The sequence below is a fragment of the Corvus cornix genome, chromosome 2 (genome assembly GCF_000738735.6).
Source record: "Corvus cornix cornix isolate S_Up_H32 chromosome 2, ASM73873v5, whole genome shotgun sequence".
Taxonomy (NCBI): domain Eukaryota; kingdom Metazoa; phylum Chordata; class Aves; order Passeriformes; family Corvidae; genus Corvus; species Corvus cornix.
The window spans coordinates 21,250,387-21,277,058 of NC_046333.1; the positions used below are offsets into that span (position 1 = coordinate 21,250,387).

The 26,672-nt window shown below is 41.6% G+C and overlaps 3 protein-coding genes across 7 annotated transcripts; 2 read left to right on the forward strand and 1 right to left on the reverse strand.

Moving 5' to 3' along the window:
* Window positions 1-215: 215 nt before the first annotated feature.
* TXNL4A (thioredoxin like 4A) lies at window positions 216-9,014 on the reverse strand. Of its 2 annotated transcripts, none has more exons than XM_039548667.1 (4): window positions 8,935-9,014; window positions 8,598-8,771; window positions 1,630-1,733; window positions 216-918 (listed from the first exon to the last, which is right to left on the reverse strand). In XM_039548667.1, exons 2-4 carry the CDS (start codon window positions 8,748-8,750, stop codon window positions 747-749), a joined length of 429 nt encoding a protein of 142 aa, XP_039404601.1. In that variant the 5' UTR covers window positions 8,751-8,771; window positions 8,935-9,014; the 3' UTR covers window positions 216-746. The 2 variants fall into 2 exon arrangements, with proteins under 2 accessions (XP_039404601.1, XP_019141361.1); XM_019285816.2 differs by lacking the exon at window positions 8,935-9,014 and adding an exon at window positions 7,187-7,264 and having other exon boundaries at window positions 8,598-8,686.
* A 43-nt stretch (window positions 9,015-9,057) lies between these two features.
* Window positions 9,058-17,512, forward strand: LOC104688865 (probable 2-ketogluconate reductase). Of its 3 annotated transcripts, none has more exons than XM_010398558.4 (8): window positions 9,058-9,163; window positions 9,992-10,256; window positions 10,787-11,028; window positions 13,131-13,515; window positions 14,770-14,941; window positions 15,774-15,952; window positions 16,682-16,778; window positions 17,157-17,512. In XM_010398558.4, the coding sequence occupies exons 3-8, from the start codon at window positions 10,834-10,836 to the stop codon at window positions 17,311-17,313; spliced, it is 1,185 nt and encodes a 394-aa protein (XP_010396860.2). In that variant the 5' UTR covers window positions 9,058-9,163; window positions 9,992-10,256; window positions 10,787-10,833; the 3' UTR covers window positions 17,314-17,512. The 3 variants fall into 3 exon arrangements, with proteins under 3 accessions (XP_010396860.2, XP_039404599.1, XP_010396859.2); XM_010398557.4 differs by having other exon boundaries at window positions 9,063-9,277; XM_039548665.1 differs by lacking the exon at window positions 10,787-11,028 and having other exon boundaries at window positions 9,059-9,163.
* Window positions 17,513-17,613: 101 nt separating this feature from the next.
* On the forward strand, window positions 17,614-23,837 carry LOC104688864 (probable 2-ketogluconate reductase). 2 transcript variants are annotated; one of them, XM_019285879.3, is made up of 6 exons: window positions 17,614-18,772; window positions 19,076-19,460; window positions 19,953-20,124; window positions 22,120-22,298; window positions 22,507-22,603; window positions 23,450-23,837. In XM_019285879.3, the coding sequence occupies exons 2-6, from the start codon at window positions 19,079-19,081 to the stop codon at window positions 23,604-23,606; spliced, it is 987 nt and encodes a 328-aa protein (XP_019141424.1). In that variant the 5' UTR covers window positions 17,614-18,772; window positions 19,076-19,078; the 3' UTR covers window positions 23,607-23,837. The 2 variants fall into 2 exon arrangements, with proteins under 2 accessions (XP_019141424.1, XP_019141425.1); XM_019285880.3 differs by having other exon boundaries at window positions 22,507-22,637; window positions 23,450-23,602.
* The last annotated feature ends 2,835 nt before the right edge of the window (window positions 23,838-26,672 follow it).

Sequence of the window (26,672 nt, forward strand, 5' to 3'; positions counted from 1 at the left end):
TGGTTTCCTCAGCTACTGTCTGCAGCCAGCTCCAGAACTGCAATTATGCTTGGGGACTGCAGAAGTCAGCAAGTGTTTCAAAGTGTGAGTACACAACCACCATGGAAAAGGGGTCCGGCACCACAAGTCCATTAAGCTGATGGGGGTGTGGTGATGTGCAAAGTCATGGGAGATGTTTTGTCTGAGCTTTGCTAAATATTAATAAATGCACCGTGTTTATTCACATTTTTAGTGGATACATGGGACTAGTATGATATGCAAGGAAATCCTGACAAAAGTAAGAAGTCTTCATCTTCAACATTACAATTTGCATCCAATTACACCTGTCTTCATTCTCAAATTTAATTAGCTGAAAAAAATTAGGGTAAATAATTGGAACACATTATATTCTTTTAAAAAAGCTGTAGTATAGTTTTCCCAGATATTTGTATAATGAAAGCAAACAAAACCAGTTGAAATGTTTTTCTGCAAACAGGCTGTGTACCAAAATACATAATACCAAAAGGACAACAAAGGATAAAGTCTTTAAAAAATAAAACCCCAAAATTCAGCTACAGTCAAGACAGTTCCAGGCTTTGAGTCTTCTACTTTTCAAATAGAACTCAAATCTTTTAAATAATTCAAATTATGCTCAAAATTCAAGGACTTGTAGGGTTTTTTCTTTTAATATACATATATGTACACACATACACAGAAATAAATTTAAGTGGACATAGGATTAGGAAAAAAGGCAGCCCAAAGAAACATCAATATCTGTATTTAGTGGAATAATCTTTTGGCGATACCACCAAACCTCGACCTTTGCGGGCTCCTCTATAAACAGTTTCTATAATGTCAATCATCTCCTGCTTATCTTCCATTGCCCAGTTGATCTTGTTGTTATTACCTGTACCTAAATCAATCATGATGTGTTTGTTCCTTTAAGGAGAAAGAACAACAAAAAACCCAAGTTAATATGGTATTCAGAATTACTATGGTTTCAGAAAGAAACCTCCTTTCCCCCCCAAAATGCTTTGTAGGATCAAAGGAAGCCCTTATAACATAGAGAGGCTTGCAAAACAAGCATTAAAGGAAGAGTATCCACTCCTCTCACTCAAGCTGACATTTTACTGCCAATTTTTAAAGCAAGAATAAGGACTCCAAACATGGCCCCAAAATGGCTACTCAGTGCAATTATCCTTCAGCATACTCCTTATTGTTTGTTTTTCTTTCCCACTACTGTCTATCTCCAGAGACACTTCCATGCTTGTCAGTAGAACATTTTATCTCATCAATGTAGAAACCCTAACTCCAAACAAACCTTATTACTTCTGATTTATCTTGAAAGCAAGTTTGGCAAGCTTGACTGCTGTATTACTACAGTATTCTCTACAGGAAGTTTGAGATTTAAAACTAAGAATGGACAATAAACCCAGTTTCCTCTATCACTAGTTTGCACTCTATTATCAAACACTGTTACCAGGCTAATTGGAAAACAAGCTATTTTCCTATTTAATCAGTTTTCTCTTTTGTAGAGCAATGAAAACATAGGCATCAGCGTGCTACTATACATTTGGAAATGATCTGCTGAGACACTGTATTTGACAAACAGAAAGTTTAAATGAGTTACATTCTAGAACCATCACATACCTGAAGAAAAACATGACAGTACAGGGATCATACAACTCGTACATCTTATTGAAGTCCGGTACTTCAGTGATGTCCACCAGATAAATAACAGCAAAGTTTTTAACCTAAGCAAAAGAAAACAGGAAATACAAAAGTGATTATTTGATATCAGTGATTAAAAGACATAAGCTTTCATTTTTAATCAGTGATATTACTGATTAAAAGACATAAGCTTTCATTACTGTAACATTTATTTTCCAAATTATTAAGTCATAAAATCACAATAAACAGCCTTGCTTTTATTTTTAACCACAACAACCAATTAACATGGAAAATATTTTTAAATATGCCAAGAAGCTCATTTCACATCCGGTGTCAACTGGAAAGATACTATGCTAAATCAACATCCAGAGAAACAAATGCCCTTTATATAGAACTGAGAACTCACAGTGACATGCACAGCTCTAAACAAGAAGAATAACTGCTTTGTGCAAGCCAAACTGACACATTTTGCCTCTGTCATCAGCTGCTTATAGACTTCAGAGAATTAATGATCTACAATGCCCTGGTGCCTGCCTCCAAGCATTTTTCCCCTTCTATAACATCCAGTTTGTCTAACAAGACTCATTAAATGGAAATGAAACTTTTAATTTAAGAACTGGTAGCTTTTTTTGAGAGGTGCAAAGCTAAAACTTAAAAGTGTAATTGCTAAAGAAATAAGACCTTGATGAGAAGCTATCGTCTGGACAATTCTGGTAAAACCAGCTTTCATTTTGCAGAGTTACTCAGTTAGATGCACAAGAATCCCTCCCCTCTAGTGTGACAGTCAGTGCCTTCATTCCTGCAAGAAAACGACCTCGCACTTTTGTTTCCTAGACATAGCATACTTGCCATTAAGCGGAATTAGGGGAAGTTTTGGTTTCTTAACTTAGCTCATACATGCACAGTAGAAATTAACACACTCACACACATTAACTTCTAAGTCAGAACTCACCCAAATTGCACAAACCTTTAACTGTAAGGTATATTATCAAATGCTCATGCACTACACCACGAGTGCACAATTGCGCCTCCACATCCTTAGTTACATGCTAACATAATTTTGGTCCCTCCCATTTGACTGCCCAGAATTACTAGTCAGAGGTTAACACTTGTGGTCTAAGATCTATGACAAACTCACTGTTCATGACAGTACTGCCCACTTGTTAATTTTGCTATCAAAAGTCTGGAAATGCTATGATGAGTATAATATCTGACTGATGGAACACTTTTTTTAGTTCACAGAGCAGGATTAGTGTGTATGAGGAAAAATACGATACATTGTGTAGCCTGTATGTAGACACCCTGGCAGGCACATTAACTGAGAAAGTATGGAGATGTTTATTTACAAAAAAACACTCAGAAGAGCAGAGTAAATAAATTTTTATGGACTTCTGCTTCAAGACAGTTTCGAAATTATAAAAAATAATCACACTTCAAGAATGTAAGTAAGTATTACTATCAAAGAAAGTAAAATCTCTTCTGGAGTGAAACAGCATTTGAAGTTTTTACTGTGCTTTTATGGAGCCAGTTATAGTCCTAGATTCAGTAAATATTCTAATGAAAACATCTCATTTAAGCCATGTTCTAAATCAGGCCAGAGGTAAAAGCCTTGTAAACTAAATTAGTCATAATATCAAACTCTCTGAAGGGATCCTCCATTTCAATTTTACATGAAAGACTTCTAAGAAGCTTAATGGGATGTTCAGAGTCAACATAATTTAGCTGAGAAGTGACTGAAGTTACTTCCTGGTGAGCCCTGGTAGGCAAAAGACAGTTGTGGGGGTTTTGGTCCTTTTTTTAGAAAACTAAACACCTGAGGAGCCCTTTTCATTTTATCCTATCATTACTTCTTCCACCCTGCTGGCATTTTTAGCATCAGCAGCACACCTTCACCACATGGGGAAATTTCTACAACATGTTCAGCAATTTTGACAGAGCACACAATCTTTGAACAATTACTTAATTTGGAGCTTAGAAAATTATTTTAAGGTAAACCTTGCATTAATAAAACATTCTTAGGACCTGTTTTGTTCGATGAAAGATTAGTCCAAGGAGATTTAGATGTTGCCACTCCAAAAGCACTCCTAAACCAAAATTTTACTTTCAAGAACCCTGTACTCCAGGCAGTACTGGAACAAAAAAACCTTTTAAAGTTAGTTTAACATTATATGCATTTTATTTAGTTCAGCTGTTGCAGAACCAGAAATGCTTGTCACTAGCAGTGATCATCAACAGCCTAGAATTTCATACAAGAGAAACAGACTATACAAGCATTAAGTTGTTATATAAATCTTACTAAAATTAGGACTGGATCACTCAAATCACTTTTGCACAGCACATGTGCAAGTCATCACCATAATCCAAGCATTCAAGACATTAATTAAATCTTCCTTCTCTCCAATCTACTTTTCTAGAAGTGAAATTGATGACAGTCACCTGCTGAAAAGCTCCTATGAAGTCTAAAGCAGACCTTAAAGGTGGACTCAAGTTTGAATACAAAACTTTAAAAGTGGCTCTATTCTTTACCCCTCACTTTCCTAATTTCAAATCTGGCAAGATCACTACTCCAAAACGAGTTACCGTGCAAACACACCGAATGAGGGTGTGCTTTGTTGAGTTTGGACACTGGCTGCCAAGGACAGCAGCAGGAGATTGGGCTTCAGGCCTAAGGAGGGACTAGATAAACACATGGAGAGGGTGATGCAGAAGAACTGCAGTGGCCTATTTAATGTTAAGGGGCTCTGCCAGGCTAGGCAAGCTTGTCACCAAGAGACATTTTATTTCAACACGAGACAAGCTTTGCAGAATTACTCAAATGTCTCTTTTTGCCAAGTATTGACCAGTTTTAGAGCCTGAAGAAACAGTTCCAGTCTCAGACACAATATTGGAGCCAAGACAGCAGCAGTACAGAGCAGCATCTGAGCCGGCTTCACACACAGCCAGCTCTAATTCACAAAGCTTGAGCTTAGGCTTCAATTTAAGCAAAAGCAATTCAAGTATTTACGGATTCAGACTGCTCTCGATGTGCATGGTTTGTGGAGACAAACCAGTGGTTGACCTCTCCCCACTGGGACGTGAATCCATTGCTCAGACAGAGCTGTCAGTTCAAAACCTACATTCCTGTACAAAACAGGCTTTGCTACCCTGTCAAGGCAGTGGTTGCTAGCAAGTTTTCTTTCTGACTTGTGAGTTGTAACTAAAGATACAGTATGGAGACCTCAGAACAAGAATAAAATGGAACTCTGAGCAAGCAAACCCCCCTAAATACAAGCAGTTGCAGTTGTTACAAGGGAGACTACGCTGAGTTTGTTAGTACAAACCAAAATTTTACTGTAAAGACAATATGATAAAAACCTTGTGGTATTTTAGAAGTTGAACATATAATAACACAAGTTTATTCTGAAAGTGCTTAACCTCATAACATACACTAAATACAGTAAATTTGTTGCAGTAAGTCAACTGCTTTCTGAAGAAAAACAAAATCAAAACTCTAGTGAGAGACTTCATTTTGGACAGCACCTCACTTTTGCAACAACTGAAGATAAAAACATTTTCAGAGACAGGTATTAACTATTTCTGACACTCCTGACTTCCTTTATCTATCTTTCAATTCAAAACTTTCTCTGCCTTACCAGGCCATTGGAGCTGCTGTTCATGGGTACAGGGTAGAGTAGGAAACTTAAGTCAAACAGCAGCATGGATTCAGAATTTTATGACTTGCTTTCACAGGTTGGGCTTCAATTTTGCTAGTTGTTTTCCCCCTTCTCCCCAATGATGGTAGCTTCAAAAATCAACCTAATAATCTACATTACTGAGCACACATGTAGAAAACCCAGAAGTACACTACTGCCTAGCCACAGTTACAGGCTGTTTTAATACTTCACAGAACTGGATCTGCCTGAGGACTACTATGAAATCTCTAAACTGAATGGCTCAAGACTATAAAGCAGAGGAATCTATAGGACTTTTAACATCAGATAAAGACTCTATTCTATCTTCATGAAGATCACACACTTTTCTAGTAAACAGGAAACACAGATGTAGGAAAAATCATAGGGCATAGGACTCGTTTGTCCTCTGAAGTTGTCCCCCCAACTTTCTTCATTAACAATATCCTTTTAAAAATAAATAAATGCATTCCTACAACATGAGATTGACACAGAAATATGATTCATGACTAGGATGAATAACAAAAATCACGAAGTTTCTTGAAATTTCTGTCAGAGGTAAGTAATACCCCTCTTTTTTTTTTTTTAGTTAAGATTTCAGCTGCCTTTGAAAAGCAAACCTTACAGCCCAAATATATAAGGAAATCTGAAACAAGATCTAAGATTCCATCTTCTTATCTTCCTAACCAGCTTCTAGACAATGGGTTTTTTCTGTTTAGAAGAACAGAACAGTTCTTTATGGACAAGAAACTCGCAGAAAAAAATACAGGAACTGAGACTAGCTTTTGCAACAAATCACTCGAGTTGAGGGTGGCTGGCAGACTTGCATTGCTGACCTGAACAGAGCAAGTACAAACTTGAAAGTCTGTACCAGCAATATTTATTTTAATTTTTTTTCTTGCTAATTATGTTGTAAGTTTAGATGATAAATTTCTAGGGCAAAAGAGAACATTATACTGTCAAGAGCAATACTTACAGCTAATAATTTTGAAAACTACAGACATCAGTAAATGGATTAACTTTGCTCAACTTTTAATTACAAACACCAGTAGCTAAAATAGCAATATGCTTTTTTCTATAGGTACCTCTTTCCCTGTCTCACCTTCTTTTCCTCTCTCGCTTTTCATGTAACCTTAGCAGAAATGCAAAGGCACAACTCATGTTTGAGGAAAGGCCAGAAGCTATTCACATTTCTGATTATGGTTAAATAAATGCACAACGTTTGAACAATTCTCCCTAATTCACACTCATCCAATACAACAGTTATCTGATTTACACTATTCAGTTTTAGATAAAACATTTCTTAAACAAGGTGTATTAATTTAGTGAACCAATCACTGTATTTCAGGGGATAGGTTTTTATGAGTTTCCTTTAAAGAAAAGAAAGAAGTGTATTTTTAGAAAAGGTCTTTAAGACAAAATTTGTGAAACTCAATTCTTGTTTCAATCAATGTTTGATTGAAACCCTGACAAAGCAAAAAAACCTAGTATCTTACAATTGTGATTTGTTTTGACATTCATTGAAACCTTCCTTCTTTTTCATGTAACACTGGGGAAAAAACCCAGTAAACTGCAAGTGGAGTACATTTCAGTGGAAATAATCGACTTTGTACTTTCATATAGCATTCTAGTTTATTTTTCCCCAAAATGATTCAAGCAGAAAAAAACCCTGTTTTCCTGTCATAAAGTACAGGAAACTCAAAAACATACATCCCAAAAACATGCTGCAGTCTAAAAGAATATTGCACCAGGATAACGAATGTAAAATATGGCTACACTGTCTTCAAATGTAGCCTGCAATTACAGCACGTTAACATTCTGTATTATTCTCTAGTATAAACACCTGTACAATTGGAACTTTTACTCACTCTTTAAAACAGCAGAGATCCAAACATGGCTTGTAAGCAAGAGGATGAGGTAGGATCTCCCCCTTTAATTTGCCATTTCTGCAGAGGGAGATTTTTAAATAAGAAGTTACTTTGTTCTTTCTTCCCCCAGTCACCCCTAGCTGCCAGCAGGTCTGCCAAACTGCCAAGCATCCTGCCACAAGTCCGTACTAACAGTATCTGAGAATAACACTCCCACCAGGCTGAATACAAAACAACTGAATTAAAACATGTCACAACTCTTTACTGCATTCTAATATGTCTTAACACTTGGCTGTGGGTAGAGATCTTTCATTGTGGGGATTTTCAAGACACAAGTTAATTTAATTAAAAAAAAACTTTAGAAGACAAAGGAGCGCACGACAAAAACAACTCCATGTCAAGCTATGCAGCATGCACAGAATTTTATATGAAGGCAGCGAAATTGTGGATGTTCCATTCCTGGCAGTGTTCAAGGCCAGGTTGGATGGGGCCCTGAACAACCTGATCTAGTGTATGACAGAGCAGGAGAGTTGGAATGAGATGATCTTTAAGGTCCCTTCCAACCCAAACCATTCTATGATTTCTATGATAGCTGGCACCTTTTCCTACCCAAGTTACTATTTCTGATTCAGATTTTTTTGCTTCTTTCTTGATGTGGTTCAGTTAAAGAGCTGTCAATATTCTACGTCTATTGCTACGCAAAACCTTTAGCAAATATATGAAAAGGTCAATTATAGTTGATTGTGTATTTTAACAGTCTAATTTTTCCCGCATATGTATCTTTCTTAAGCAAGTGACCAGCTGTTGGTAATCATTCCGTTTCCATCTGAAAACAGCTTTGGAGTCTGGCTCTTAAAATTTAATTCAGTCCATGCAAATCAGTGGAATGCTACTGGTCTCCACGCATAACATCAGTGACAGATTAATATCACTGATAGATTAATCAGAATAATATCAATGACAGATTAATCAACACCATCCTGCATATTTTTAGTACTTCACCATTTTCAAGAGCCAAAATGAAAGTAACTTTCCAAGTTATTCAAATGGAAGCCTGAAGGACTACACATTTCCACTGTAAAGTGAGAGTGCTGCGTTACGTGGAGCCGCAGCTGCCCTACCACCGAGCATTGTTTCTGCCTGAATGCCGATGCTCATTCAGTGACGGGTTATCAACAGGCAGCAACCTCGATTTCTGAACATCTGCGATGCTCTTTTCGCCTCCCAGAACACTGCAAACATCAGGGCAGTCAGTGACTTTAGGAGACGCTCGTGAAAGCAAACCACACAGCTTCCCCGCTGCCTCCTAAAGCTAGAATACCTGTGCAGAACCCCAGTTATAACCTGCCCCAGGCTCCAAGCAAGCCACGGGGAACACTGAGCGCAGAATGAACCGAAAGCTCCTGTTTACCTTCTCGGCGATGCTATACAGGACCTCATCCATCTTCATGCACGTGGGGTCCCAGTCGTGCCCGAAGCGGATGACCACGACCCGGTCCTCCTCCGACAGGATGGCCTGGTCCACCTGCCACCCATTGTGCAAGTGCGGTAGCATGTACGACATCCTGGCGGCTGGCTGGCGAGCCTGCGGGACGACAGGGATGCCCCTGGAGCTGACAGTCCGCCCTGCCTGCCCTCCCCCGCGCCGCCCCCCGCCCGCCCCCTCCCAGGACCCTCCCGGGGCGCCGGCGGGCACCGACCGCCAGCACCGAGCCCCGCCCGGCCCGCCCGGCCCGTCCCCAGCGCACCCCGCGGGCGTCCTTCCCTCCGAGACACGGGGGCGGCGGCAGCGCCGGGACGGGCGGGAAGCGGAAGGGAGGGCACGGGAATGCGCGCGCGCGGGGACATACCCGCTTCCGGCACAGCCGCGCTGCCCGACGGGAGGAGACCCCGCCCGCCGCCCGCGAACCGCGGGTGCGTCCCAGCGGGAGGGCCCGTGGCGCCGCTGGCCAGGGACTCCCGCCTCCCCCCTCGCAGGTGGGATGTGGAGCCATGCCGTGGGGATCGGTGATGCCGGGTAGCGCAGGGAGGACGAAACAGAGGTCATAAGAGCCCGGATCTCCGACTCTCTGCTGCTGACCACTCTATGATGTTAATACATTCCCTGTACCTCCATGGGATTTGATCACAGAGATATGCTCAGAGAAGCTGTAGATGCCCCATTTCTGGTAAAGTTCAAGGCCAGATTGGACGGGGCTCTGAGCAACCTGGTATAGTGAAAGGTGTCCCTGCCCATGGCAGAGGGGTTGGGTCTAGATGATCTTTAAGGTCCCTTCCAACCCAGCCATTCTGTGGGTCTGTGCTATTGCACCTCCTGGTTGTGGAAGGTTTTTGTCGGTGTATTCACCCACAGCAATGACAAATTTCATGCCCCACCGCAGACCCGCCCCTGCCGTGGCAGCTGCACTGCCTAGCCACTCCCAGACTCGCACTTGGGTACCATGAGCTCTCCCGTCGCTCTGGCGACCAAAATGCCACCACGGGAGCACACTGGGCAAACGTTCCAGTGGAAGTGGTCAGCAGCGAAATCAGCGCATTTCAGCACTGGGTTCCAGAATCGAGCTGGCCACTGGCATAGCCCATCCCAGACCGGTCTGTTTCCTTAATTCCACAGTAGACACTCATTTAAAAGGTTAGATTGCAGCAGGCAGGGAGAAAAGCATAGTTTCCACTATAAAAATTCCACACAAGCTGCAGCTTGGGCTGTAGGGAACAATGTGAATTTGTGACAAATAACTTTGCCCCACAATTGCTGAGCTCTCCAGAAACTATCCAAGTCCTCGTTTTGCTTTATCGTCTTTTCAGGACGTCCGGCGGCGGGAGAGGAGAGGAGAGGCAGCCCGGTCTGACTGCGGACAAGAGCAGAGGCAGCGGGGGCGGTGATCCCCGCGCCGGAGCTTCCTTGGAAGCCGCCAGCCCCGGAGCCGGCGGTGCCCGCGCAGGGCGGGGTTGAGCGAGCGGGGCTGGGCAGCAGCGGGTGTGCCCAGAGCGGGAGCTGTGAGCTCTCGGCTCCCCAGCTGCCGCCGGATCGAGCTGTGAAGGGCACGTCGCTAGAAAGAAACCAGCCCTGGTTAGTGCTTTGGTTGTTCTTCGGGTAATCAGTCTTCTTCTTTAGAAGAAGTTAGTGGGGGGAATTTATCCTGGGTAACGCAGGCTGTTAACTTTAGTTGAAAACTGAGCTAGGAAAAATTACATAGGTTTGTTTTGCTGTGATTTGGGTAAGTCCAAAGTGATACAGCAGTGCCAGCCAACAAATCTGCAAGTAGGGAATGAGTCAGGCTCCACAGATGAAATAAGGCCAGCTTCAATTAGCACTGAAGTTAATACTTAAATGTAGTCCTTCTTATTTGCCCCATTGTCTCAATCTAAGTAATATTTGCAAAGTTTTCTGTGCAATGCCAAGACCAGAACTTAGTACACTTACTTTATATCAATGAGTTATATATGATTATGACTGTTGACCTACATGGTAGCATCTAGTCTTACGTAAATACAAAAGGAGTAGAGACAACTTTAAAAAAAACCAAACAAAAACAACAACAACTTTGTGATCTTGCAGATGATACTAGTCCAAAACCAAAATTGTCATATCCTTGACAGGTGTTACATTTAGCACACTGGACAAGACATCTGATAACTGAATAATTATGTTCAGGAGCAAAGCATTCAGTCTGTTGAAACTGGTTCCCTTGGTGTCTGGCCAATCAAATTTGGCTTACAAATGTATTCATCAAGTTATTGCTTCTCATGGACATCGCTGTCACAGAAGTGTGATTTACAAACAGAGGTACAGGACACACCCATGTAGTGCTGGAAGACGAACAATAAATGCTGAGACAAAGGTTGGTATGTGGAGAGCCCCCTTCCTTCTGCAAGGTTCCTTTAAGTGTTTTTAGTTTCCTGCTATCAGTGTGATTTTTTAAGATTGTACCTGGGACGAGCAGAACACCAGTTCTTGAACACAGTGCTGCAGGCAAAGAATGGGTCGTGTGCGCATCAAACACAGCTGGAATGGTGGCAGGCTCAGCATGCCTGCACTCATGAAAAGATCCATCACATGCCACTAGCCTGTTTCTAGTGCACCAGCTGGTTTGTTTATAGCTAGAGGCTTCCTCATGGGTCACCTTTCTGCTTGCAAAGGGTAGGACGTGCTTCCAAAATGAAAGTGTGGCTCTGCCCATTATGGGTGGTGTATTGTAATGGGGGAGGAGGTGGTGATGAAAGCAAATGGAGTAATACAGTGCTGCCTCGCTGGCATCTGCCAGTCACTTGGTCATGTCTGGTGCCCAGTTTTCCCTGCTTAACAGCATAAGGTTTAGCTGTCATCCAGGATTATCACTACTTAAGCTGGACAACGCCATTACAATATGACATCAACTCCTCCTTTTTTCTATGCATCATTCATTCTGGAACACAGATCTAGTTTATCCTAGTGATGTTGTGTGATACTCTTAAGAAATGCAGACTATACCTGGGGAAATTTGCACAGTTTTCACAACCCTATGGGGCTGGCAACTCCACCTAGCAAAAAATTAGATGAGATGTGTACAAAAACATGGTCTTCCTTTGCAATTTGGTTTCACCACTCATCTCATTGCTTTGTTTGCTGCTGTTGAGAACCAGATAGTATTATCAGAGACATTGTGGTGAACTGCAGATGTGTCCTAGTATGGAGGCTCCTTCAAGCCCATGTACAGCAGCCAACTGAAACTGAGGCAGAAATGCACATCAAGGCCAGGATAAAGCAGCGGCACTGGTGTTGAGATTGTAAGCATTTAATAGACGCAGTTGGGATAAGTCTGAGTTTGCTCAGAACAAGGGTAAATATGGTTCACAAAAACTTCCAATCTACATTGGCACCTTTTTGTTACAGGTTTGAGTTCTGGTTACTCACAGAAGGCTTTTGTGAGAGGAGTGAAGCAGCAGGACACCTCTGGCCAGCACTGTGTGCCCATAATAAATCAGCATACTGCTGTGGAAAATTGTTCTGATTCAGTTAGCACAACATCAGGTTTCTGGACACAAGTCTAGAACATATGATGGGATGGAGACCAAAAGTCAGTGGAGCACAGCAAAAAGAATTGTAGGAAATTAGGCACACCTATTAAGATATGCAGCAAATCTTCAACTACCATTTTTGCCAATAAGAGGTTAAATTAAGTGTTTGGTTATCTGTGGAGCCCCTATCTTATTGCAGGGCCCAGTGCATTTGCAGGAGTGTTATAGAGAGGACTGGGCTCAAAACTCAGGGCAGAGGAAAGTTCTAGCATGAAGGACTGTGTTGTCAATGGTACCACCTCTAGTGCTCTTCCTCACTGGTTCATATAGGCACGGGTGTGCTAAATTTTGCATGAGGTAAGTTCAGGTACAGATCTGAATGTTTAAAACACTGAAGGCAAGCAGTCTAACAGCTATCCAAAGGTGGCCGTTCATTGTGCAAATTTGTTAGACCTCAACCATCCCTGGCAGAAATTTGTCGGACCCATCTGGGCCTCAGTGCCACCCTACACTGCCTGTGGCTTCACCAACCATAACCAACAGGCAAGAAACTGAGTAAATTTCTAGTGGCCTCTGTTTCATAGTAGTGCCTGTAGAAAGGCATCGGTGAGTAAGCTACCAGAAAAGCTACTAAAGTTATATTAATATTGATTCAGGACTAAAGTGAAACTCTTTAAGAAGAACACCTTGTAGAACTGGATTTTGATAGAAGAGTATGGATATTCCTCGGTGTTATAGTCTAAATCAGCACTTGGTAAAAGTGCTTGGAAGTTGTGTGATGTACCACACTAGTACCAAGTGACCGTGGATTAAAAGCACTATTGAGTTCCATCAGTTTCCTGATTTACATGTGTGAATTTAAATGGTAACTTCTAAAGGAACGTCATTGCTCCTTTCAGGGTGTTCTCCTAAATAAAGGAGTATTTTTTCTATTCCCCTGTCACAGGTCATGGCAGAAGAAGAGTTGCCGGGTGTTTTGATTCTGGATATAGGAGGAACTCATGGTGTGCTAGAAAACCTTGCAGCACTTTTGAAGAAACACTTTCACCTTATCACCATGAAGGAATTTCTTGGAAACAAAGAAGAAATGAGCAAAAAAATCCAATCTGTTTTTGTGTTTGAGTGCAGGCCAGCTATTGACCGTGAGCTTCTAGAAAGCCTGCCTAATTTAAAGGTAATTGGAAACTCTGGGGTTGGAGTGGATCACTTAGACTTGAAAATGATCTCGAGCTTTGGTGTAAAAGTGACCAACACCCCACACGCCGTGGCAGACCCGACAGCAGACATAGGAATGGCCTTGATGCTGGCCTCTGCCAGAAGACTAGTCGAAGGTAATGTTCTAAATTTTCCTGGTCCTACTACTTCTTCTTAGCTACTTCCTTGGCATATCTCACTTTTTCTGTGATAGAAAGATGAATGATATGTCTGAATCAACATTTGGGATGCTCTTACAGGGAAAACTTTTCAGAGGCCTTAATTTTCAGAGGCATCTACTTTTCCTATGTCCCACTTCTTTTTAGAGCAACAGTGACAAGAGTGAGGCTTTTGTCTAAATTATGCACTTGAAAGTCTTGTGATATCCTGTTTGGAATAATGCCTGGGGCTTAATTCTTCTCTGGCTGTTCACTGGGGGGGTTGTTTATAGCTGTAAAAACTGAATACAAAGTGCATCCAAACTGAATGTCACCATTTTCCATTTCCCCTTGAAAGAAGCATTAGGAGCTACAGGATGATACAAAGTATTAGTGGCCACATCTCCAACTCCAGAGCAGTAATTAGTACAAATTCTTCTTTTTCCTGCCTCTGTGATGAGTTTGTCTAAACCAATGGATTGTATTTCCTGAAGAGCATCAGCATTATTTTTGAAATAGATGATAATCCTTTTGACAAAGCTATTTCAAACTGTACCACCAGCATTAGTTTGTGTCCCTAAAAGCAGGTTCTTTCCCCACATCCTTGCTATGCAATGCCTTTCTGGGGAAGGAAGGTGTCAGTAGAGATTATCACAAGAAGCTGCCTCTGGCTTTAGGGACTCATGGTCTTGTCACTGCCGCTCCACCCCTGACCATGAAATAACATCTCTTTCCCCATGATGTTTTCTCACTATTGCATCTTATTGAACCAGAAGTTCTTGGTATAGAAGCTCACAGAGACCCCTTGCTGAGCTGGAATTTGAAACATTCCCCTTTACTCAAGCAGTGAGGCTGCTTTAGGTTGTGATTCAGGAGAGAAATGGTGAGATTTACCCCAGCTAAAAGAAAGTGAAGTCAGTGCTTGCAGGGTGGTGTCAAAGAAGCCATTTTTGAACTTCCAAGAAAACACACCAGCTGTGGAAGAGCTAATTCCCCAAGGAGTCATTCCTTCCAGCACAGTACCCAGCCAGGATCCCTCTGTGTTACTGGCTTCAGGCCTCGGTGCAGGAATTGGCACCATCCAGGCCCTTCTGTAAACTAGTCAAAGTCAACAAAAGTGTTTTGTAAGGGGTGCTCCAGAGCCCCACTGCTGTGATGGTGAGAAACCTTTTCTTTCCCCCAAGCCTATGTTTATGGGTGATTTGTACCCATTCAGCATGTGTTTACACACAGGCTGCCAGATCGTGGTGTCGCCAGACACGAAGTACTTTGCTGTTGACTGGCTGGGAGTGGAAGTAACCAGAGCGACACTTGGGATCATTGGGATGGGCAGCATTGGATACAAAGTGGCTCAGAGAGCCAGAGCCTTCAACATGAGGATCCTGTACCATAACAGAAACCGCAGGTAAAGACATCTGGTTTCTGTGTTTAATTGTCCAGGGGACAGTAATGGAAGCCACAACTCTGCTCTGTCCCTGTCCTTCCTATGCACTTGTGGCAGTTGTAAGCAGTGTGACAAGCACCAGCGTGTCACCACTTCCTCACTTTGGCTTCCATCTGCTTCCCTCAGGAAGCAGTTCCCCCTCACCTCCTGCACTTGTCCTACCCTGGTTAGCCATTACCAGTTTGAAACAAGGGCCATGTAAGCATTCTGGAGATGTTGCCCAAGCAAACTAGGTCTTGTGCCCTCGTGGTGTCCCCTGTCCTGTCAGACTCCTCTTCAGGGTTCTGGCACCATCCCTGTTCTTCCCAGCCAGCCTCCTCAGCCTAGCCAGATCATTCACCACACAGGCACCCATGACAAAGGTCTTAATTTCTCATGGATTTGTAGTTCCCTTTCTTTCACACTTCACTTCCTCTTCATTTCTTTTCAACCACAAGTCCTAACTGGCATGTCAGGCAAGGAAAGACTTCACAGGAATTGGCATGGACACAGGAGAGAAGAGTGGGGTCTGACTACATCCCCAGTCTCCTAACCTGATATTGCCTGTGTGCTTTGCTTTCACACATACATCACTCCTCCAGTGTCCCACCACTCCTTTAGCCTCTTGTTCCCTGTAGCCCACATCCTTTCTGCATCCATTCCACCACCTGTGCCTATGAATGACTTACCCTTTACCTTGGCCTCAAACCTCTCAGTTTCTGTGCTGTTCTGGAACTCTTCTAGGGCTGATTGATTGTTAAACTCAGTTCGAAATAGTTGTATCAATTTGGGGGTGTGTGCATTTTTCCTTCAGAAGGAAGGAGGAGGAAGAGGCTGTTGGTGCCCACTACTGTGCAAAGATGGAAGACTTGCTGCAGCAATCTGACTTTGTTATGTTGGTTGTGAACCTGACTCCTGAGACTCGCAAACTGATTGGGAAAAAGGAGCTGGGGCTGATGAAACCCACAGCTACTCTCATAAACATCAGCCGAGGTAGGAGGATCTGAAATCACTGTTTGTGGCTCCACACTTAAGGTTGTGTTTTGTCTCATTGTGTTGACATTCCCCTCTCCAACCTCAGTCTGTGATATCCCTCTGTTGTTTGAGTCATGAAGTAGCTGGCAGTCTACAAATGGGTGACTTATGTGGATCATATGCTGTCTTCAAAGGTCCTATGGAAATTAGGGATACTCAGTAGGTGGTTGGTTCTCTTTAGCCTTATCCTAGAGAAGTGGTTTTTAGTGGAAATAACTGAAAGGTTTATCATCAACAGGGAGAACGGGATGCAAGGGAAAACATTAACATTTGGAACAGCAATGTAGAAAGGAAGCCTCACATGGGATGACAGATCTGTTGGCACTGAAAAAGCGTATGAGAGAGATTATTGTTTCAGTTAACAAAGCAGGGATAAAAGAGTGGAAAGTCTGCAGAGACTAAATGATTTGTTTATAATAATACAGAAAGTGTCAAAAAAAGGAAAGGACCGAAACTGGTCTCATCCCAGGAAAAGCCTTATGCAGTGGACCATAATCATACTATAATTAAAGATTAATAAATAAAATCTTTGGTTCGTTTGGCTAATGATTATTAGAAAGGCATTCTACTTTCTAACAAGATGAAGATCCTCTAATTTTTTCACTTGACCCTGGAGACCTTCCCCACCTCCTAGGTAAAAACGTGTTCATTAATTCATCAGGATATCAGGATTTCATTTCAATGCAGGTGCAGTTATTGATCAAGATGCATTGGTAGAAGCTCTCCAGAATAAGGTTATTAGGGCTGCAGCTCTGGACGTGACAGACCCTGAGCCTCTGCCAAGGTAAAGAAACTTGTTTCCCATTCTGTTAATCTGAAATGTTTTAAACTGTGTTCAAAGTGTGCTCATAATCTTGATCTCCAAGGGGAGATTAACTGTGTAAGGGCAAAACCTCAGCTTGTCTTGCACAATCATAAATAAATGACAAGTTATTCCCCTTCCCATATCTGTCGGTTCTTTGCCAGCCTGACTCATGGGCCAGGCCACAAGTGAGACTGATGGAGAGGAAGAAGAAATGCGTAAGCAAGCGTCCCACAGCTTTGTGCTTTGGTCTCAATGTGCCATTGCTATTTCCTGAGGTTCAGTTCTTCACAACTAGCATGGGATAGCAGCAGAGTAAGTTCCCTGTGTAATACATTGTGTTCTTTGTGTTTCTTCCAGAGATCATCCTTTATTGAACTTGAATAACATCATCATAACCCCGCACATTGGAACTGCAACAGTCCAAGCCATCCGTATGATGGCAGAAGAAGCAATAGCAAACATGCTGGCTGTTCTCAATGGCCAACCCATTCCAAGTGAAGTATTTCCCAAATGATGAGTGCCAGATGATCCACTAAATCTCCTGTGTATGGGAAGGCACTATTTCTTACCACTGTTAAGCTAAAGAAAAGCAACTTGTTCCTGCACTGCTCATCATGGTGGTGCAAAACTGTCACCTTACTAGACTTGATCTGTTCTGTTAGTTACAATTCCGAAAAATAAAGTGAAATTAATAAAAGAGATTTGTTAAAAGATTTTAACTGAGTAGTTATGCATTTTGATACCTTCAGTCTATTTCGATGAGTACCCATCTTCTGCTCCCAGTTCTTGTTGCTACATAACAATAAGCAAGCGCACCAGGCAGTTTGTGTAACGCTCTCAAATCTGTTGAAGATGAACGAGCATTGATTCCCTGCAGAAATTTGACTGTATCCTGAAACACTTCTCAGCCAATATTGCAATATTCTATTTTTATATAAAAACACTGAAGAAATGTTCTTTGAAGTGATCATAGGCCTAAGGTTTCCTAATGTAAGAGCCCTGCTTCATCTACATGCTAAAGCAAAGGCCGTTGTTGAAAAAAATGTCTATTTTTCATGAGGGGATCTTTTGAAAACCAAAATAAATCCCAAGAGATTTGCTTCCCCCATGCAGAAAAAAATGATGCTTTTATCTTGACTGGCCATGAAAGAATGGTAGAATTACCATTGAAATCACATGGGTGAGGGCATAACATGAAGCAAAATTAGTGATCAGTCCTGACTTGCAGCCCGGAGCCAAGCTTTTTCTTACATTCTCTTTCCTATTAGCAATCAACAAATTCAGAAAATTCAGTGAAGTGGTTGTCACCTCCATAAAATCAGAAAGCTTTTCCATTATTTTGCAATATGGTCAGGCTCCCTGAAGGGATGGTAAAATGAAGGTCTAGTACAGGAAGTGTAGACAGGTCGAGAGTTAGACATTCAGTTAGAAACAGTGAAATAATACTAACAAGGCAACAGAATTGCTACTGGATTGCTATTCTGAGAGCTTCAGCCATTGAACACTGTCCCCACAGCTCTTCCCAAAAGTGCTACAGAAAATCAAAGGTAGCTATAAATAGTCTGTCAAAAACCCCTAAAATAATTGTCAGTTCACAGACCCTCTTGGGACCAGATGGTCAGGGATTCTGGAAAAAAAAAAAACCCAAATAATTTAGAGTGCATATATCCTTGGAAAACACTTGCTAAGCATCTACTATTTAGTTATTTTGTTAGCTTAGGAAAAGGCTCTGCAGTCACTGGGGTCTCTTCAGGACAGGAGGCTGCAAAAATGTCTGCAATGAAGCATTTAAAAATTAACCTGGTAACTCAAAGTTCATGATGAAGCTATGCAATCTATTTTCATGAAGTAGATTTGGTCCAACATTTTTCTAAAGCACTTAGGATAATTTGTGATTTCAGGGTAGCAAAGGAGATTTATTGCACTATTTACTGCAGACTGTTCATGGTCTGAAACTAAGTAATTACTGAGAAGTAAGTGTTGTGTTTTGAGCATGGTAGCAGTAATATGAAATCTTAGAGATCACAAAGGACAGAACTTGTTCAGACTGGTTATGTGAATACCTCTGTGTGTGTGTGTGGACGCCTTGTGTATAATTGGTAGTATATTTAAAAGAGCTGCTTGCTTGTCTTGGTTTTCTTACTTTCCTATGTGGTTTATAAGATCTCTTGTCATAAATGTCATGAAACAGGACATGGCAGTGATTATTTTTGAAAATGTCTGGAAATAGTAATATGTCTTTCTCCTGACACTTTGTGTCTTTCTTCTTTGTGCAGATCATGGAAGGAGGAAAACTACCTTGGCTTTTGGTAAATGAAATTGGTGGCATACGTGGGATATTGCATAGCCATGTGCCATTCCTGAAGAAGCATTTCCACCTCATCACCATGAAGGAATTTCTTGAAGACAAAAAGGCTGTAGGTAAAAAGGTCCAAGCAATCTATTTGTGGTGGCACAAACCAGTAATTGACAAAGAGCTCCTCCAGAGCCTGCCAAACTTGAAAGTGATTGCGAATTCAGGAGTGGGGATGGATCACCTGGATCTGAAGCTTGTAGCTAGCTTTGGTGTGAAGATGGCTAATGCTCCACGTGCTGTTTCCAGCAGCACAGCAGATACTGGGATGGCTTTGCTGCTAGCATCTGCTAGAAGACTAGTGGAAGGTAACATCTCAATGTGGCTTCTAAAAATCATACAAGATTTACCTGCCATTAATTTGACTTTTCTTAGAGAAACTAGCAAGTTGTGATTTTTAAAGAAGTCACACTTTTCTTTTCAAGGAGAGTGGCAAATGTGAAGAGGAAACCCAATATCTAGTGTTGTTCTCCGTATGATATTTTCAAACTCTCCATTGTTATTGGCAATAATTATTTTGATTGTTGATGAGGAACAGGGCAGTATTTTCCTAACTCTAAAGCAGTAATAAACTTTTTGGAGAGATTACATCAAAAGGCTTTTTGTAATATGGTGAGAATAAATTGGATTATCATATATACATGTAACAGGGAAAGATGATACATTGGGGAGTTACCTTGGATAATACAAAATCATGTGTTTGTAACCATTAAAAGTGTGCTATAGTAGCACAAGTCCAGACTCTTTTGCCTTGTTCCTCTGTGTTGGACTCCATTCATATTTATGTGGTTTTCTTGCAGTCCATAACATTTCCATTTCTTCAAGTACGGAGTACTGTGAAGCTGATATTCTGGGAGTTAAAGTTGCTGGAGCTACTCTGGGGATCATTGGCATGGGCAGCATTGGATATAAGGTTGCTCTGAGAGCCAAAGCATTTGAAATGAACATTTTGTACCACAACAGGACACGGAGGTAAAGATGTGTCTTGACCCTAGTTGCAGGAGAAACTCTTCCAGATAGTCAGTATTTTCTTTTCAAGGAATTATGTCAGAAATATAGCAAAAAATGAGGGAATAGGGCCTAGATTAAAACAAAAGAAAAAAAAAAAGAATGGTTGCCTTAAATCAGTCCTGTAAAGAGTTACTCGGTGATTAAACACTTAGAAACTTAATTTAGGTTTTATATTAGAAATTTCAAGGTGTCCTGCAGAAAAATGAAAATCAAGCTTATACTTTTTTTATTCTTATAATATCATACTATAGTGACAACATAACTCTATTTGTTGTTCATTTTTTCTACATATTTTGAAGTTCAGGAGGGATATTATTGAAGCAGTGGCTGGAAATTAGGAAACATGTATTTGGCACAATATGATTGAGAGCTGTTCTTGAGAAAACCTTGTTTCTTCTCAAGCCAGTAGGAATTTTAGCAAGTATTTAACCGGGTTTCACCCTTTATTTCTAGTCCCTCCTAGCTTGTGTATCTGGGAATCTGAACCTTGTTAGACATTCAGCACAGGGGCTCTTCAATTTAAAGTGAGTAGGACCTCCATGTACAACTCATGTCCTTTGCAATCAGGCAAGGTGCAGATAATGAGCAGAATAAATATTTACTGCTATGAACTATGACCTATCCTGAGAGAACTTTACTCCTCTGTGACTGAAGGGAGAAGCTGCAGTGCTAGGATGTGGCTTTCCAGGCTTTTCTCCATAAGTAGACTGCAGATGGAGGGAGGGCCACTGCTTTAGCTAGCCCTAGGCAAATCACAAGGGTGAATGAGGCCAGAAATTTTTAGCCTGCTTGGCATTCTTGTTTCTTCAGAAAGACAGCTGAGCAAACTCACATTTAAAAGAAGTGCTCCTTAAGATCTTTCAAAATTTCTTCGCAAACCACAAAGAAAAGATTAAAAAGGAACTAATATCTTTACTCTTTTTTTATGTGTATCATCATTAACTCCCTCTGTTTAATATTTTTCAGTCTTTAAAGTAATATTTATGCAAGAGTGCTGTGATGAATGAGCAATGCACAGTGCAACAGAAATTAATTAAACCTACTTATTTTAAAGTACAGTAACACTTCCAGCTTGTGTGCTGAATCAAGAAGCACTCTGCATGCTGCAGAACTGCCTGCAGTTCCAATCTGATCTTTTTCCACTTACTCTCTGGTCACTGGCCTGAAAAAAAACCAGTGAAGTGCATTTGTTAGGAGACACATGGGTCAAAGTTACATTGAAGTTATTTTCTTAGTGTGACCTCTTTATTTCTAGGTTAGGGAGTAGCTAACTTAAAGCCCTTCTCTTGCAATCAGAAGCAGAAGATTGTACACATGATCCCCTATCATTGCTTCTTTATTTCCCAAAGTTCAGGCAGCTACATTTACAAAGAACATGAGAAATGGCAAGTATTCTTTTGCACTGTGAAAAGTTAAAACTAAAAATGTCTCTATTGTGGTAACTTTTTCTGCTGAACACTTTATTCTGTGAAAGTCCTGGGGCAGCCAGGAGACTGGCAAAGAGCTGCCTTGCTCTCATAAAAAAATTGCAGGCTTACTGGGAGTGCCAACAGGATGAGGACCACTGCCATGCCCAGAGCTTGCATGGGTGATTTCTGGTGAATACCATTCCTTTGGTTTGAGCACTGACTGCATCCTTTGAGGTGCACAGGGGATCCTGGAGAATGGACTGTGTGCTGCCATCTGCTTCAGTGCTCAGCCATAGTTCATTTGCAGACTTCATAAGAAGCCCTTGGGACCCTGCACTGGAATGGCTGAGAGGCAGGCATACAATCAATCCCGTGCTGTAGGGCTTGAAGCCTTCCAGAAGGATCTAAACACCCAGCTGAGAGTAAATTCACCTTTGTTCACCACCTGTTTGCTATATGGATGTGATAATCAGATCCTTTAGTTTGTATACTGGTGACATCATTGAAGAAAATGTTTCTATGACTGAAATGCTTTTTTCCCTACTAGGAAAGCTCAAGAGGAGCAAGCTGTCAGTGCCACTTACTGCAAAAGGATAGACAGCTTGCTCCAGCAGGCAGATTTTGTGATGGTGGTGGTGAGCCTGACACCTCAGACACACAAGCTGATTGGGAAAAGAGAGCTGGAGCTGATGAAACCCACAGCTACCCTCATTAACATCAGCCGAGGTACCATCCAGATGCATTGGCCAGCTTCACAGTGTGGTCTAGCTCCTGCTGTGTTCCACGCAGCACCGTGCTGCATCCAGCACAGCTGGTGTGCATGCCAAGGATGATCAGGCATGGCAGAAATTCCCCCCTATCCCCATCCCTTCTCTCTTCCCTCTCTGCTCTTTGCCTGCAAGGTGCACTCAGAGACACTCTTATTCCACACCAGGGGCAGTAGTTGACCAAGAGGCGCTGGTGGCAGCTCTGCAGACTGGTGTTATCGGGGCCGCAGCTTTGGATGTCACCTCCCCAGAGCCACTGCCCAGGTTTCCATCTCTGCTTTTTTCTCAGGAAGGATGGGTGAGCCCTGCTGAAGCCAGAGGCATCCCTGCAGCAGGCAGGAAGCTGGCCGAGGCAGCCCCCCTGCCCCTGGCATGAGTTTGGATAAAAGTGCCATGAATATGAATGGGAGACAGCCCAGATGTTGGGGCTGGTAACAGACCAAAGGGAAGCCCGGGAGCCAGAAAACAGCAGGAGGCAGGGAAAGCATTAAACCCAGTGCTTAGAATTACCCTATGAAGCTGCAGCAGCGCTTCACTTGCAAATTGCTTTAGTAGAAAGTACAGTTTGCCAATTTTAATGGGTGGAGGCTGCTTGAGGCCTAAGACCTGCTGCATGGCCCCGAGGTGTCCTTCTCCACAGGCTTCTTTCCACAATACAGGGCTGAAGTACCGCAAACCTCCTGGGCCCAGAGACTGCTTAGCTTCTGTAAAAAGACTGCTCTACCAGGATGGTGCCTTTTGGAGTTAACTGTGCTGGCTGCATTTTGGGTTGGGGGGAGTTTGGTCTAGTTGTGCCTGTGTGCAAATAACTACAGCTCAGACTATTGTGTAGGGTGAATGTGTCAGGAGGGTTTAATCCTCTCTTCTGACATAGTTCAAATTGCTGCCTCATGGCAGAAGTGTGTTTCTGGAGAAAAGAGCAGCTATGAAATCTTTGTATGTCCTATTACAATCCAAAATTACTTCAATATAGGTGGTCAGGTTCTCTGGGTCTAAGTGGACTTGTAAAGTTGTATCAAATTAACTTTAAATAAAAAGCTCAAACAAAAGCTAAAGTAAAACTCCTGTTAGATGAACAACAGTAGTTAACTCTTTTTTCTTTTCTTCCAGAGATCATCCATTGTTAAAATTAAAGAACGTCATTATAACACCTCACCTCGGCACTAAAACAGACAAGGCCAGCTACATGATAACAGAGGAAGCAGTTGAAAACATATTAGCAGCCCTGAATGGTCTCCCCCTACCCAGTGAAGTTCTCCCTAGCTGATGTGTGAAAGAATATCACATGTCTTTTATTCTTCTCTTTCTCTCTCTTTTTATTCTTATCTTTCCCCTCCACATCAGCTCTAAAGGTCTTTTTAAAAGCAAGGATGTCCGTCCACCTCACTAAAGCTTGGAAGGAAACCGTTTGCCGCCACCCTCTCAGTTGTTGCTATACTTCTGTTGTCTAATCCAAGTCCAAAAGACAAATAAACCAACACACAAAGTGGCAGTGCTATGCCTTTTGTTATGTAGTGTGACTTTATGAATAGTATGATTATTTATCAGTAAAATTTATAGCAAAGTTACCATTAAGTGCAGGCAGGATTTTGCCTGGAGCCTTAAGAATCTTTACAGAGCCTTTGTCTTGCAGATGGTTGTCATGGGTGCTTGCCAAAATACACTTCCTCCCATCAGTTTAATGTATGATGATGTTACCAACTCTTGAAGGTCCAGGAGACAAGACATTGCAGCTTTTCAGGTGTAGCAATTCTTGGCTGTCAAGAATTTCAAGACTGCCCCAGGTACCGCCTTGCTCTCTGAGGTACAGGTGCCCAGTACACCTTTCATTGTGACCTGTATAACCTTGAAAAAATAAGTTAAATTTATTTAAAAATAAAAGGCTAAGCAATAAATTACAGATCTGAAAAAAAAGGTTACAATAAAATAGAAAAGAGAAAAAAAAAACCCTTTACTTAGATCAATATCCTAAAACTGCAAAAAACACACAAGGTTTTTGCACATGCAAACTTTTCTTGAGAGGTGAAAAAGCAAACAAAATAGGATACAGTACTTCACTTCTACTTAAACAATTGTACATGTTTGGCATTTGCTTGGAGTTTTACTGCTACTTCTGCAGATATTTCAAGAATCTGGGCTGATTAGTTTCAGAAGTGCTCCCTGCCAGTGGGGTGCTTTAGAGGGGAAAACACAGCTGCCTGTCAGTCACTGGAGTGATGAGTTGATTCACACACAATACCTTCAATCTCATGATTACTGAAAGTGGATCAAAAATGCAGTGGCCACATGAGAGGAGAGATGATCCATTATAGTTCACTCCATTGATTCAGGTTTTTTGAAACATTTTGATGTGCAAAAAGTACACAATCTGGAATAAAGTGCTGCTGCAGAGGTCTACTGGGAAAGGTGGCCTTACCCACAGCAACCAGATGGGCAAGCAATAACACTTTATGATGGTTTATAGTCACTGAAAACAAATGCATCAGTTGGTTTGGCCTTGCCTGAAACAACAAGCTCATGAATACAGATTTCCTGCCTCAGCTTTTTTGTCCTACAAGTCCTGCTCACATATGATACTGTTTTATAAAACATAATGCAGACATAGGAGATGTATGTCTTTATCCAGCTTCATGCTTAAGCTAGTCTGTACAACCCACCTGGGAAATGTATACATTACATTATACAAAAGTCTCTTAGGGTAACGCAATACTTCAAAAGCCTAATCCTAAGAAACAACTATTATGCAAGCATCTTACTAACACTGCAGGCATCAGCTCACCCTGCAGGATTACATGGGCACCAATGGCAGTATTTAATGGTGGGAATGAAGTCCACAGATTGTGTAATACTTCTCTCTATATACCCACAGACCTTACTCATTTCAGAGTGCTCTGTACAATGCTGGTTTATCAGATCCCTTTCTATAAGCAAAAACTTGCACACAGCAATGATGAACACACAATGTAATTCAGTTTAACACACTATAGTCTACAAACTAAATCTACTTAAAACATGACAGTGCACTGGTACAATTGACAACTGTCACATACAGTGCAATACAGATATATCTTCTGTAGAGATGTATCAGCTCCTGAACTATAGCTTGAAAATTGGATGTTCAAGTTGCACAAAACAGCTTTGAAACCATCTGATTCTCTCCACATCTAACCATGTAACACACCCAGTTTCTTGACATTTGATATGCATATCCTGGATTTTTGCTTAGAGTAACATTCCTTTGACTGTTATTTTTTTGGCTTCTCTGACTAATTCCTCCTTCAATTTGTTCATTCAAATTTGTGGATTTGATATACAAAGGAACAAATTACTGTGTTGCCCTTCCAAAGGTTTATCTTCAAGACTAAAATGTGGTAGGCCTCCTTCCTCAGTTCACAGGTAGAATGACTTGTGTCTATGATAGGGACTTTACAAAGGTCCTTCAATCTCAGGTGAGCAGTAAGTTAAAAGCTAACTCATTACATCTTATCACCCAAGCAGTTTGGAAACTTTTTATGTGAAAGAGGTAATGTGTAATCATGTTATGTTTGTTGGGTTTTTTTTAAGGAAGAAAATGCAAGTAAACTTAACTAAGAATCCAGTTAACATGCTGTAACTTCATTTTGCTAGTCAATTAACTTTTGCTCTAAAGTTTAACTGTCTGAACTTGAAATTCATGTAAGCAACTGATACTCAAAAATCATCACCAAGATAACAAGGACAGTTTATGGTTTTGTGTAATTGATATGAATCGTTATTATATTTTGTCTTTTTATTCGCAATTTTATAGAGGATTGGTGTTAAATTTGACTGTCTTCATGTTCAGCATATCGAAATGTGTTTGACAGAATTCAAGAAGATGGCATTTTGTAATCCATTCTTTTGAAAAGCACTGCAGTAGTCAGGAGAGACACAGCAGCACCCTATGGCTGGTTATTCTGTAGCATGAAAGCAGAAACTTCCCTGGATGCCCACAGCAGTGCTGTGTCCTGCCTCCTGAGCTGCTCTCACCCCAGAAGCCAGGCATCCTCCCCAATGGATTATGACCACCTGCACAGCAAGGGGAATCACTTTAGCACAGCTTTTGTGAACTGAGAACTGAAGCTGTACTTCCCAATCCCCATCACTGGGTATGGAGATCGAGGGAGGTGATTCTTCCCCTCTACTCTGCTCTTGTGGGATCCCACCTGGAATGTTGCATCCAGCCTTGGAGTCCTCAGCACAAGAAAGATGTGGACTTATTGAAGTGGGTCCAGAGAAGGCCACTGAGTTACCACACAACTGGAGCACCTCTGCTATGAAGACAGAATGGGAGAGTTGTTCAGCCTGGAGAAGA